The following is a 13,619-nucleotide window of genomic DNA, read 5'->3' on the forward strand; positions in this document are numbered from 1 at the left end:
TGAATTTCTCAAATGAATATTACCCCCAGCACTACTGTCATAAAGACATCACTTGGTGGTATTGGCTTCCGTGATTCTATGTTGCCCCGCCTAGAGCAATTTGTACACAGCATCAATATCATCAAAAAGCATACATACATGCTTGCATGATGGATATTACTCTATCAACTAGCTGATAATGATGCCTTTGACACTGCAATATTTGTGAAAAAGGGATTCTTTCGCTCAATTTATTTATTCATTTATCACAACCTGAAGGCGAAGACGGCTATATCTGCCGAGGATTTCATTAACCGGAAGGACAAGTCAGAACTGTCGAGCGCAGATTTTGGTGATGTAGTTATATATCATATTTATATTTATCTACTACATAATGGTGATATCGAGCTACATGGCGTGTGTGAAATGAATCAAGTAGCAACATACGTAGATACCGAGCTGATGACAGCATACAAGAACAACATTGTGTTGCACTATGGCACTTGCCTACAGCGGATTCTGGCCAAACTGATTGATATTCGCAGCCGCAAAAACACACTGCACAGTACAATGGGCAATGTGTCTAAGACTGAGTTCAATAATGCATGTCAAGTGTGTATTTATACATCTGCACAGAAGCTCCGCCAGGCAGTTGCCTCTAGGCACCCTGATCTCAGTGTGCTCACTCCACCGATGCTTGCAATCTACAACAAGCTGGCACCAGTCCTTAATGCCTATGATGCCAAGTACAGATTCGCCAAAGACAGCCGATACTATGGTGCTAAGGCAAATCCACTTCAGCATCTGCATGCATACATTCGTCTATGCCAGCTTATCGAGAATGAGCAGCTTGGCAAGTCTCCCCCCCCCAATGCTTGCCTCTGCGGACATCATGGATCCCAGGCCATGTGCGCTTAGACAAGCAAGTAATCAAGCAGGTGTTTATTTCAAAAACACGCGAGCAGCTTACCGAGATCAACGCAGCAAAGAGGGCAGCAACAGAGGCAAGGAAAGCAGCAGAAAGGGCGAAAAATTGGCCAAGAAGGCTGCACGCGAAGCAGCGAAGATGCCATCAGATGAAACAGAGGCCACTGCAGCAACTGCAGCAGTAGCGGCCGATTCACTTGCTGCTGCATCAGCTGCTGTAGCAGACATTCCGGTATGTTCCCAACCCGCGGCCCTACCAGAGATCGAAGAACCCAACTGTGAAGTGCCATGGTCTTCTCCGTTGTACAAGCGAGTCATGTAAGCAGGCCATGGCATAATACAGGCGGGCCTATTCGTCTCGGCTCTTGAACCGCGATCTCACAGCAGTTCTAAACTTCAGACTCGTTTTCCAGTCACTCTGTGATTCAGGCAATATTCCTGAACGGTTCTGTTGCCCTACGGCCATTGCTGCCGATGCTTCTGGCACCACCCCTGCGACAAAGAGGTCGCGCAAGAGGCGTGCAGCAGCAGGCGATTCTGCTTCCAGCAGCAGCGAACCAGCACTGAAGCGCCTGCGCTGAGCAGGCCACCAAGATGGGAGATGTCCATGACCGCCATTGCACCAACAACCATCCAACACGTTCAAATGACCGGTTCGCCGTGATGCCCTTATCGACGTGTCAACCCATGCTGACTAGCAGCCGAGCTCGCATCGCGAGCAGAGTATTTATAGTAGGCTGGTATTATGAAAACAACGACATTTGGTCGAAAGCAGGGGAAAGTGCTATGTAGAGCGGCGAGACGAAGAGGAAAGCAAAGAAGGGTTGCAGGGATACATGGGCTAAATGCGTGGTGGGATGGGAGGTGTAGCATGCCAGAAAGTAGCAGGAGGTAGAAGAGATGCACAAGGGCAGGGCTTGTCTAGTACTCGATTTCATGCACCAGCGCAATAACCTGCTGTGCTAGCGCGTCAATGCGGTCGTACTCTTCCTCGTCACCCAAAAAGTCGATGCTGGACGCGTCTCCGTCCAGCGCCCTGCTGCCACGGTACCCCGGCCCAACATCATACTCGCCCCTCTCGTCGCCGTTCGCCAGCGTGCTCGCCTCCGCGATAGCCTCGATGTTCTTGATGATTGACGGGTGGCCAGTAATCAGCTGCGTGAGCTCTGGCGACCCTACTTCGAGCAGAATCAGCACAGTCCACACGGCAATAGACCGCAGGCTGACGTCCAGACTGCTGTCGTCGAGGGCCAAAAACGACGCCAGATACGACTGCAGCCCGCCGTCAGGCCGATCCCACGCGCGCACAAAATAGTCGCTGTCCTCGTAGCACTTGTGCGCCAGGCCGCTGATCGCCACGCATGCGCTGTACTGAATGTCGTACGAGTCGTGGTGTGTGAATGGCAGCAGCAGCTCCAGGTACTTGCCAGCAAACATGTACGGCCGCAGCGAGTCGTTCTGGGCAAACACGCTTAGTGCCGCTGTCATCTCGACCAGCACGACCTCGTCGGTGTTTTCATCCGAGATAATCGGCTTGATGTGGTCAAAGACGCCCAGCTCGGCAATCGACTCCATATCGGACTCGCTGTTGGCCACCAGATTGCGCAGCGCCGAGATGACATGGCACTGGGCCTCGCGGTTGTCTGACTGCGTGATCAGGTTGACCAAGCACGGCAGGTACCCAGCGCTGACAATAGGCTCCTCGTTGGCTGGGTGAATCGAGATATTGCGCAGGCACGCCGACGCCGACACCACCAGTGGCACATACGCCGACTGCAGGAGCGGCAGCAGCGACTCGAGCCCGCCCTTCTCGACAATCTGTATCTGGTATTCCTCGTCGGACGCCAGGTTGCGCAAAGTGAGCACCGCCTGGCACTGCACCTTGATTGTCGACGTGTCGATAAAGCGAATCAGCGCGTCCACCAGCGTTGGTTCCGAGTCCCACAGTCGCCGCCGGCCAGACGCATCTACGGCAATGTTGCTGAGCGCCGTGGTGGCGTAGTACTGCAGCTCCACATCATCCGAGTCCAGCAGACTGACCAGCACGGGAACCGCCCCTGCATTAATCAGCTGCTGCCGGTGCTCTGCGCTGTGCGTCATGTTTAGCAGCGCGCCTGTTGCGTTGCGCTGCACCCGGATATCCCGCGACTTGGCCAGGCGCGTCAGCGGAATCAGTGCCCCGCTCTTGGCAATCTTCATCTTGTTCTCCTCCGCCGTCGCCAGGTTTGTGATGCACCCGACAGAGTTTATCTGCGCGTCCACGTTGGGCGACAGCATTTGCCGGATAAGCGGCTCCAGCCCGCCCATCTTCACTATCAGAAGCTTGTTTTCCAGGCAAACCGCCAGGTTGCCCAGGGCCGCCGATGCCCCGTGCTGTACGTCGATATGCGGCGACTGCAGGAGGTAGAGGATGGGCTCCATTGTCTCGCGCGACACCGGCCGCGCGTCAATCTCCGAAATCTCGCTGAACGCCGTTGCCGCCGACAGCTGCAGGTGGTATATGTCAGAGTACGCTAGAGTCGACAGGGCCTGCAGCGGCTCGCCGTCGTAGAAGCTCACTGTGGAGCGGTGCTCGAACAGGTCCACCAGCATGTTGACGGCCTGCCGCTCCTTGTCGGCCAGCAGCGGCTCGTCCTCTCTGTTTGTGTTATCTTCTACAAGGAAAGATGCATGAGGGCGTTAGCTGTGCGCCATGACGACAGTTTAGTCGCCTCCTGCTTGGCTCATCGTTCCTACCATGTAAATTGCAGCAGGCGCTGAAGCGCATAATGCTCGAGCACGTAGCACCCATTTTGCAGACTATGTACGGGTCAAACAACTAAACAATAAACACGCCGCTGGAAGGGGATTGCAAACAGGAAGTGGGGGTTGTGAAAGGGGGAGAGGGGGAAGTGTCAGGTTGCAATTTGAGGAAGGAAAAGAGAAACGGCTGAGGATGTGCTGGAAAGTTGTTTTATTTTTGTTGAGGGGAAAAAGGAAAAAAAAAAAAAAAAAAGTAGACCTTGCGACAAGCAAGTCTGTGCCCACAACCACGCATATAAATTTATTAGCTTTTGCGCGCATGTCACTATCCATTGGCAAAACGCACATACGCACAATGGCACCATGCTATTCCCAAGCCGACATGTACGTGTTTTTAAATAGTCAATGTTTTCTGGGTGGGCATTTTTCAGCGAGGGTTAAGGGAAGAGGAGGAATAGTACAAATAATTCGTTAAGCTGCTTTTTTCAGACCTCGGATTGCACGGCCTTGATGCGCTTGGGCCCCGTGAACATGACGGTCTTGCGCAGATACACGCACCGCTGGTGGTCGCCAAACGAGTCAAAGGCATTCGACATGTCGGCATCCGACGACCGCCCGCGCTTCGCCACAAACTTGCGCTCAAACGCGATCGACATGCGCGGCGACGCCGCAGGCTTGATCGGCTGCGCCCGCGCATACGCTGGCTCAAAGTTCGCCGGCACAAAGTGCGTGTGGGATGCCATACTCGGGTAAAAGTTGTCGCTCATTATCTGTTTTCGTGTGATCCACGCACGTTATTTACGAGGCAATAATAAATGTGATCCGCAAAGGGTGAGATGTAAAAATACACGCTAAATAATAATTAATTCGAGTTGCGCGGTGTTGCGAAAAAAAAACTATCGGCAGATGCGATGGAGGAAGAAGGCGAAAGGGGGAGAGGAGAAAAGGAGGGCTAGCCAGAGATATCGAAGGGCGAGAGGAATTCGCGCGTGGAAATGCCTCCTTTTATACCCCTCCGGGCACCGGCAACCCACCCCCCACACAGCATTTGCCATGTTCCGCATTAGCGCTTGCAGAGCAAATGCTCGGCGAAAAAACTGAAGCAAATAAAGCCCAAGCCGAGGCACCGCGCGTTTCTCACTGCCTCCAATCGATCGCGCCTATTGGCCAAGCCCCGTGGCCATTGTTTCTTCTGCTGAAAGCTGCACGCAGTGGGCGCCCGCACTTTGCCTGGCTGTGTCTGAATCAACAAATTATGTAATTGGCTGGTTGCGGCTCGTCTGCGCCATGGCGACTCGCGGCTCGGCGGGCACAAGCCGCGTAGCAGCCATTGATTTTGGGGAGGGCGAGATCCGCCCAGCGGCGTTGTCCACGTCGGTCCCAAAGGAGCACCAGGCACATCAATTGCCAAATGGGGCGGCGTAAATGAAAAATTAATGGCGCAGCGCGTTGGTGGAGTTGTGACGAATTACGGCGACAACCAGATTTTTTTTGGGGAGGGACGATGAAAAAAATTGATACTCAGAGACCGGGCAGCGGGCTGGGGACCGGGTCTAGACCAGCTCTGCGTCCTCGAGGAACCGGTACTCGAACCGGAACTCGGACTTCTTGCGCTGGCACCACGAGCCCTCGTAGTCAAAGTAGATGTACGTGCCCTGCTCGTAGTCGTCTGTGATGTCGCTCGGCTCCTCGTACCGCTGGAACCACGTGTAGTACTTTTTGTGGAACCGCCACGACTGCCGCTTCAGCTCCTTGGCCGCCAGGTACTGCTGGTACGTGTTGGGCAGGTAGTAGAACGCAAAGAACAGCGTGTCCAGGTCCAGCCGCGACGCCATGCCCGGGTGCTCCATCACCGGCAGCGCCGTCTGCGGGTAGTACGCGGGCGTGCTGGCCTGCGGCTGGCTGTGCGCCTTGGGCCGCTCCTGGTCAAGAAGCCCGGGGATCCCGTGCAGGCTCTGGTCGACCATTTGCCGCTGCAGCGCGTAGTAGCCGGCCGCGTTCTGCCGGGCCGAGAACTGGTCCTTGGCCTTGAGGAATGTCGCCATCAGCTCAGCAAAGGCGTCTGGAACATGGCTGTCTTGGAACAGCGTGAAGCACTTGGGTCGAGGCATCGCCGGCGCGCTGCCGGTGGCCGCCCGACTGGGCTGCTCGCCGGATTGCGCAGCACCCTTGGTGCCCACTGGCGACGTCCCCGAGCGCGCTGCTGCCACTGGCGGCTGCTGCTGCCCGTTGGTTAGCTTTTCAGAGCCAACAGCGACAGTGGTGCTGCTGTCATCAGCGACCGGAGTGACTGGGCCGCTTGTATTTACAGCGGCGCTCACTGAAGGCGCACCAACTGCAGGCGCGCTAGCAGTGGACAGGAGAGCAGCTGCCTTCTTGCCTGTCTGCTTTGCTGTTGCACTGGCCGCTGGCGGCTTCGACTGGCTGGCAGCGGTGGCCTCATGTGCGGCTGTCGCCTTCTTGCCTACAGGATCCGTGGTCACCGCGCTGCTGCTGCCAGCGTTACTAGTCGCTGCTGGTGTCTTCTGATCGGCTGGCGACACAATGGAGGAGGCAGTAGGGGATGCTGCTGGCACGGAGGAATTACTGGCGGCAAGCACTGCCTGGACGCCGGCTGTTGTCGTCGCTGTTGTCACAATGTTCTGACTGGCGATAGCAGCCCACGGCTGCGCCAGCGACGATGCCGGCGGTGGCGGCGGCAGGGATGTGGTCGCTGCTGATGGCGGCTTTGTTGGGCTCAGCACGCTCTCCTTGACCTCTGTCCACGCGTTCTTGGACTCCACCGGTGCTGGCGGCAGGGTTGATGGTTGTGGCACCACAGCTGACATTAACCGTGTTGTGCTGTTGCTCTTGCTGCCCAACGCACTCCGCAGAGCTGTCGATGGTACTGGCTCAGGTTCTGATGGTACGGCTGCATGAGTTGACGACTGGTGGCTATGGCTGACGTTGTGCGACGATACTGAGTCCTTATGAGATAAGCTGTCTTCGTTGTCGTCGCCCTGGTCATGGCCAAACGTGTCGTCCTCGCCCGGTATTGTGAACAGGCCGTCGTCGTCGTCCAATGGCAGGTCGTCGTAGATGTACTCGTCCTCGACAAAGTCCACGTCTTCGTTCTCGGTGACATAGTAGTCGACATCCTCCTGGATGGCCTGGACCTGTTCTGTCGACAGGCTCTCGTTCTCCAGCAGCCGCTGTATCCTCTCCAGGCACTTGATATGGTGCTTGTGCCGCTCGACGCGCTCGTGGATGGAGCCCAGCTGCTCGAGCTTGCCCGCGTCGCGGCGCTTCTTGCCCATGTTGCCCTCGATTTGCTCGGCAGTCGCCTCGAGCACGTCAATCTGGGTTGTTAGCGAGTCTACCGAGTCGGCCAGCCAGTTGCACAGGTCCTGCTTCTCCTTCTCCTTCGGGTCCAGCCGCATGGATAGTTGGAGGCCTTCTTTAGAGTATGCCTTCGTTTTCATCTCCTTCTCAATGGCCTTGAACTTCTCCATCTGCTTCTCGATCAGTTTCCGGTGGTGCAGCAGGTCCTGCTTGTCTTTGATCTCGTTGCTCTGCAGCCATGTTTTGATCTGGTCTCGCAACCGCTGCAGCTTCTTGATCTCCTTCTTCAGGTCGGTCTCGTACTTCTCCTTTTGGCTTGCGCTCGACGCATTCACTACTTTGTCGTGGCAGTCCTCAAACTCCTCGATGCCCTCGGCAACTTTCTTGAACACCCGTTCAATCTCGGCTAAAGGCGCGGAGAGGATTAGACAGCACATCGTGTCACAGGGGCGTATGTGGGTGATGTCCTGGCCGACACATTACCTTGCAGTTTTCGCGACATGGCCCTCGGTTGGATTCGTTAGCTTCTGTTTGCTTAATATAAAAGCTGCTGTTTGGTCTTTGCCTATACAGTTTCGTTAGCCGGCAACGTAAGGGGTGTGAGTTACGCGCAATGAACACCAGGGAATGCTGCATAAAAGACAACTGGTATGGAGGCCAGGAAAGAAGTGGGGAAAAGGGTGCAGGCAGCCATAGTAGCTCGCTGCCCAAAACGAGAGAAGTAGCAGGCGCATGGTGGAGTGGTAAAACGGTCTGGGTAAGAGGGGCCGAATTTGCCTCAAGCCTGGCTGCAAACCGCCAGCAGAAAAGGGCCATCCTTTGCGGCTACCGAGCGTCCAGTAGAACCGCCAGCCGTGCTCTTCGCGCAATGGCAAGACACATTGGTGCCTCGCTCCTCCAATCGAAGTATCAAATCGGGGCTATGGGCTGTTGAGCATATAGAATCTGATGTGTACCTCTTGAAGCTTTTTTCAATTGTGGGCGCGAGAAATAAGTAAAGTAGCGCACAGAACTGAAACCCCTCGTTGCTCGTTTCTTTTTGCTGGTGATGAGAGCAAGCCTCAGCGGTTATTAGAAGCGAATGAAATCGGCTAGAGGAAAAAAAAGAAAGTGCTTCGCCAATTGAGTGAGAAAAAGTGCTGGGCCTTTGAAACCTGTCCCAAAGAAAAAACGCACCGCCAGACGCGGAAATCGCTGGATTAGCGCATATAGCACCAATGACGACATGGCTTCCCCCCCTTTGAAGGGCTCTTCCTCCTCATTAGCATTTTTCAACATTTTAACTTCATAATGTCGCGCGTTCAGCTCCGCACGCGCGCCGAAGACGGACTGCATGATATTGGCGGGCTCAGCACATCCTCGACGTTCCTCGAGCTCAAGCAGCGCATATCGGCGGCGACGTCCATCCCGGTCGGGAACCTGCAGATAAAGTGCGGGTACCCGCCGGTCCCCCTGACGCTCAGGGACGACACACTGCTGCGCGACACCCCCATTGCCACTGGCGACACTCTGACAGTGGCCAGGATTGAAGAACAAACACCAGCCACGCACAGTTCCCAGGCCGACAGCTCCGTGGCAGTCGGCGAAGGCTACCTAGTCCGGCGCACTGTCCCCGGCGACAACAACTGCCTGTTCCGTGCCCTAGCACACACGCTCGGCAAGCCTGACATAACCATGGAGCGCATGCGGCATATTGTGGTAGACCGGATCCTCGAGAACCCAGCAGTGTATTCGGACGCAGTGCTTGGGCAGCCGGCCGAGCAGTACTGCCAGTGGATTGCCAATGCCGAGAGCTGGGGCGGCGGCATCGAGCTGGCGATATTCAGCGACGAGTTTGAGGTCGAGGTGTGCTCGGTCGATATCCAGACAAGGAGGATCGACAGGTTTGGCGAAGACAGGCATGCGTCAAGGGTCATTCTGCTGTACAGCGGCGTGCACTACGACTACGTGGCCTTCACATACGACACAGACAGCCCCGCCGACTTTGACCTGACCATGTTCAATGTCAGCGACACTGTGGATGATGTCCTGGCGGCAGCCCGGGAGCTGGCCGACAAGCTCCGCATCAAGCACGAGTACACAGACAAGGCGCAGTTTATGCTGCGGTGTGCCGACTGCAACGCAATCCTGCACGGCGAGGGCGAAGCGCAGGCGCACTTTAGCTCCACCGGCCACGTCAACTTTGCCGAGGTCGCGTAGCTTTCAATACACAAAAATTCCTGGTTGGCAAATGTATTTGGTAACCAGCAGACCGCTTAGTTGGCATTGACCTCGTTGGTGTCGATGAGCTTGACAATCTTGCCGATGGCAATGGTCTTGCCCTCGTCGCGCAGGGTGAAGCGGCCGAGCTGCGGGAAGTCCTTGAACCGCTCGACGCAGACGGGCTGGGCGGTCTCGAGGCGCACAATGCAGGCCATGCCCTTCTTGACAAACTTGGGCGGGGTGCGGCTCTTCTGGCCCTTCTTGTTGAGCTGGTGCAGCAGCTGCGTCAGGGCGACCTCCTCGACCGCGGTGTGTACGTGCAGCACCGACTTGTAGCCGGCAGTGATGATGTTCTTGACATCAAGAATCACCAGCTGCGCATCAAACACGCGCGTGCTGCGGCACGGGTGCTTGGTGTCGGTCAGCACAAAGCCCGGCTGGATGTCCTCCTCCTCGATGCCGCGCAGGCGGATGCGGATGTTGTCGCCGCACACAGCCGACGGCTCCTCCTGGTCGTTCTCGCCGTAGATGGCGCTGACCTCGGTCAGGCGCTTGTCCGGCAGCACCATCAGCTTCTGGTTGAGCTTGATGTGGCCCGACTCGATCTTGCCCGACACAATGGTGCCCATCTCCTTGTACTTCTCGCTGATCGGGATGCGCACCGGTCCGTTGATCTTGCGGTCCACGGCCTGCATGTCGTCCAGCGTCTCCAGCAGCGACGACCCAGTGTACCACGAGCACGCAGCGCCCACACGATCCTTGACGCCAGCACCAGTATAGCCCGAAATCGGCAGGTAGATCAGATCAGTCTTGGGGTTGTAGCCGGCGCCCTTCAGGAACGGCGTCAGCTTGGTGATGATCTCGTCGTACCGCGCCTTGTCCCACTTGACGGTCGGATCGTCCATCTTGTTGATAGCCACAATCAGCCGCCGCACGCCCGCGGTCTTGGCCAGCACCGCGTGCTCGCGCGTCTGACCTCCGCGGTCAAAGCCCGTCTCAAACTCGCCCTTGCGCGCCGAAATCACCAGCACACCCACGTCGGCCTGCGCTGCTCCGCCCAGCATGCTCGGCACAAAGTTCTTGTGCCCTGGCGCATCCAGGATCGTGTAGCGGCGCTTCGTCGTCTCAAAGAACGCGCGCCCGCACTCCACCGTCTTACCCTTGGCGCGCTCCTCCTGGTTCGTATCCAGCGCCCACGACAGATACCACGACTCGCGTCCGGCCTCCTTGGCCTCGCGCTCGTACTTCTCCATTGTGCGCTTGTCCACCATGTCGGTTAGGAACAGGATGTTGCCGCCTAGTGTCGACTTGCCCGCATCAACGTGTCCAATGAAGATAACGTTGAAGTGCTCCTTGAAGTGCTCGTCAAGCAGCATCTCCTCCTCGGCCTCAACCTCCTCGCTAATGTTCTCCAAGGGGGCTGGCACCGGCTTGGGAGCATCGACAGGCTTGGGAGCCTCAGCAGGCCTAGGGGTCTCAGCAGGCTTAGGGGTCTCAGCAGGCTTGGGAGCCTCAGCAGGCTTAGGAGCTTCAACAGGCTTAGGAGTTTCAACAGGCTTAGGAGCCTCAGCAGGCTTGGGAGCCCCACCAAAGCTGATCGTCATGGCCTTTGGAGCCGGACCAGCGGCAGGAGCAGCAGCAGGAGCAGCGGCCGGCTTGGGTGCAAACGACCGGGGCACAAAGGCAGGCGCCTTTTTGTTGAATGTGGGCTTGAACTCCCTCGCCTTCACATTGAGCGAAGCGCCGGCCAGCTTCTTGGTCGCGTCCTCCACGGAATTGTTGGTGCCTTCGTTCGACATGCTTTTTTCTTTCGTTCTGCTTCCTTAAAAATAAATCTAGCACTAATGGCGTGTCGGCAAGATTCTGGCCCGTTAGCTTAATTAGAAAACCAAGGAAAAAATTGTACACAGCTGAAATTGAAGCAGAGGAGCGAAACTGCGAAATCTGGCGAGGGGTTGGGGGCGTGGCCAAAAAAAAAAAAAAAAAAAAAACTTTTTTCCTTCGTTTCTGGCAAGCGATCACTCCTCCCAGCGAATGACCCCAGCCATCCGACGTCATAGGCCGTCTATGCGCGGGCCGACCTGATGTAGCCGTCGTTGAAGTTGATGGTGACCACCAGGAACTGCAGGTCGCTGGACGTGTTGTGGGCCAGCGGGCCGATGAACTCCTTGACGTGGTCGCGGAAGCGCGTAATCAGCAAGTGCAGGCTGTTGGCCTTGTCGGTGCTGTCGACCAGCATGCGCTCGCTATAGATCTCGTTGGCCTTGTTGACAAACTGCACAGCAGTGTCGATGAGCGTGGTCAGCGGGCGCAGCAGCGGGCGCTGGGGATTGCATACAAAGTCACGGATGGTGTCAACGTACTTTGTGTGGGCCTTGCTCCACCGGTCAATGTCGGCCTCGCCGTGGCCGGGCTTGGTGGCCGCAACAAAGTCGCCCCACGCGCCCTCGATGACATTGAGCGAGATGTACCGCTGCACCTGGTGGAAAAACTGCACCATCTCCGAGCACGCAATCTCGCTCTCGCGGTACATCTGCCGCAGCTCCGCAGTCACCAGCGGCGACTCGCCAATCCCATTGCTCTTGCGCCGCCGCCGCAGCTCGCTGTCCCGCAATGCTGCCCGCGCCGCCCCCATCTGGCGCTGCCACAGCTGGCTCAGCGAGTGCTCCACGCGCTTCAGCTTCAGCAGAAAGCGGTTGATCTCGCTGTACCGCCGCATGGTCTTGCGCGGAATCACCGAATCAAGTGGCTCTGCTAGTACATACGTGATGCTCACATCGTCGCTTACCGATGCTGCCGGCTCAGCGCCATCCTCACTGGTCCGGAACAGCAGCCGCATGGCCGCAATGAACTCGGACGGCTCGTATTGCGCATTGGACGCTCGGATAGCGGACGTCAGCGCCGCCGACAGATCAGGGCCGCCCTTGTCCTTGGCGTACCCTGACAGGCCGTATGACCGCGCCATGCGCTTGCGCAGATTGTCCAGCGTCTCAACCAGCGCCAGCGAGAAATCGCCCTGCTCCAGCAGCAGGTACCGCCGTAGCGCCTGCATATGGCCCATCAGCTGGAACCGGTCCATCAGCACATGCATCAGCCGCTCGTTGACCATCGACGACGACCGATACACAAAACGCTCCAAAGCCCCTGGATCCGCCAGGTCCTCGGTGAGCTGCGTGCGCGGGCCCTGCTCGGCTACCCACTTGCCGTCGTCGCACGCGACCCGCAGAAAGTTCAGCGAACGGCCAATCTGGTAGATTTTCCACGGCATATCGCCGTTGATATGCACGGGGATCATATCCTGGGCCACGCTGTACTTGCCGTCCCACAGCTTGTCGCCCTGGTCGGCCTTGACCTTGATGAAGAACTCCTCGTATGGATCCACCAGCTCGCCGTCCGTGACCCACCGCACCAGCGTCTCGTTGAACGGCGCCGACGCTGTCAGCAAGAGCCGCCGCGAGAACGAGTGGATGAATGGGTCGCCGTCATCCGTCAGCGTGCTTAGCGTCGACAGAAGCTCGCCGCCGCCCTTGCCCTCCTGCACTTTGCGGATCGCCGTCACCATCAGCCGCAGCTTCTGCATCGGCTCGATCGTCCACGCATACATCCGCCGCAGCGTCAGCCCCAGCGCCGACTCGCCCGGCTCCAGGTGTGCTGGGGCCTTGGTCAGTTGGGCCTCCAGCACCGCCACCAGCTTGAAGTACTGCGTCATCTCGCGCTGCAGCTCTGCGCAGAAGCTTTGCTGGTACAGCTTGCCCTGCCGCTCCGTCTCGGCAATGAATTGCTGGATATCGCGGCACAGGCTGCCCAGCTCTGACAGCGTCATTACCATTGCCCGCGTGGGCCGCGACAGCCGCACCTCGGCACGGATTGTGAATGCCCCCATCTGCTCGTTCCAGCTGATGTACGCTCCGCTGATTCCCTGCATCACGTAGATCAGATCACGCAACATCACCGCTTCGTCGGCGTCGTCATGCGACGGCAGCGACCGGTACAGGAACGGTTCACCGCCCGCAGATATCTGCGATGGCGAGCTTTCGCGTGCTGGTGGCTCCACCGCCCGCCGCTCGCCGAACCTATCGGGTCCGTCTGCCTGCGTAGATGCGTTTCCCCCATCCCGCGCCAAATAATCCGGCCCACTGCGCCGACCAAACCCTGCTGTCGAGTACGCTCCTGGCGCCTCGCCGCTGCCCACCGGCGGTGCCACCTGGTCCATGTAAATATTCCCCATTCCCTGCTCGCCCATCGGCGGTGATATGCCGTCGCCAAACGAAGACTGCGAGCCACCCATGCTGCATGCGGCTAGCAGATACAGAATGGGCCACCAGTCGTGCTCTGGGTCCAACCGCTTCAGCTCGCTGTACTGTTGACCAACTTCCAGCGCCGACTGCCTGCTCTGTGTGCTTGTCATCAGCTTCTTTTTGATATCATCAATAAGTAGCTGCTCGTCG

General features: G+C 57.4%; 6 protein-coding genes across 6 annotated transcripts; 2 read left to right on the plus strand and 4 right to left on the minus strand.

Annotated features, from left to right (window-relative positions):
• Window positions 1-1,630: 1,630 nt before the first annotated feature.
• On the minus strand, window positions 1,631-3,541 carry DL89DRAFT_266449 (vacuolar protein 8). The gene has a single exon (XM_040887083.1). The coding sequence runs from the start codon at window positions 3,496-3,498 to the stop codon at window positions 1,828-1,830; it is 1,671 nt and encodes a 556-aa protein (XP_040744949.1). The 5' UTR covers window positions 3,499-3,541; the 3' UTR covers window positions 1,631-1,827.
• A 1,660-nt stretch (window positions 3,542-5,201) lies between these two features.
• Window positions 5,202-7,406, minus strand: DL89DRAFT_221860 (uncharacterized protein; the record flags this gene model as incomplete). Its single annotated transcript, XM_040884543.1, has 3 exons — window positions 5,202-5,816; window positions 6,405-6,575; window positions 6,609-7,406. 3 exons carry the CDS (start codon window positions 7,404-7,406, stop codon window positions 5,202-5,204), a joined length of 1,584 nt encoding a protein of 527 aa, XP_040744950.1.
• A 48-nt stretch (window positions 7,407-7,454) lies between these two features.
• Window positions 7,455-8,257, plus strand: DL89DRAFT_266451 (uncharacterized protein; the record flags this gene model as incomplete). Its single annotated transcript, XM_040887084.1, has 1 exon — window positions 7,455-8,257. A coding segment is annotated over exon 1 (315 nt), but the record flags the coding sequence as incomplete, so codon positions are not given.
• Window positions 7,833-9,196, plus strand: DL89DRAFT_125388 (OTU-domain-containing protein). The gene has a single exon (XM_040883264.1). The coding sequence runs from the start codon at window positions 8,260-8,262 to the stop codon at window positions 9,166-9,168; it is 909 nt and encodes a 302-aa protein (XP_040744952.1). The 5' UTR covers window positions 7,833-8,259; the 3' UTR covers window positions 9,169-9,196.
• Window positions 9,197-9,224: 28 nt separating this feature from the next.
• Window positions 9,225-10,775, minus strand: DL89DRAFT_222131 (uncharacterized protein; the record flags this gene model as incomplete). Its single annotated transcript, XM_040884570.1, has 1 exon — window positions 9,225-10,775. One exon carries the CDS (start codon window positions 10,773-10,775, stop codon window positions 9,225-9,227), a length of 1,551 nt encoding a protein of 516 aa, XP_040744953.1.
• A 743-nt stretch (window positions 10,776-11,518) lies between these two features.
• On the minus strand, window positions 11,519-13,129 carry DL89DRAFT_212654 (Spc97/Spc98; the record flags this gene model as incomplete). Its single annotated transcript, XM_040884229.1, has 1 exon — window positions 11,519-13,129. A coding segment is annotated over one exon (1,611 nt), but the record flags the coding sequence as incomplete, so codon positions are not given.
• Between the last annotated feature and the right edge of the window lie 490 nt (window positions 13,130-13,619).

The sequence above is a fragment of the Linderina pennispora genome (genome assembly GCF_002104995.1).
Source record: "Linderina pennispora strain ATCC 12442 chromosome Unknown DL89scaffold_4, whole genome shotgun sequence".
Taxonomy (NCBI): domain Eukaryota; kingdom Fungi; phylum Kickxellomycota; class Kickxellomycetes; order Kickxellales; family Kickxellaceae; genus Linderina; species Linderina pennispora.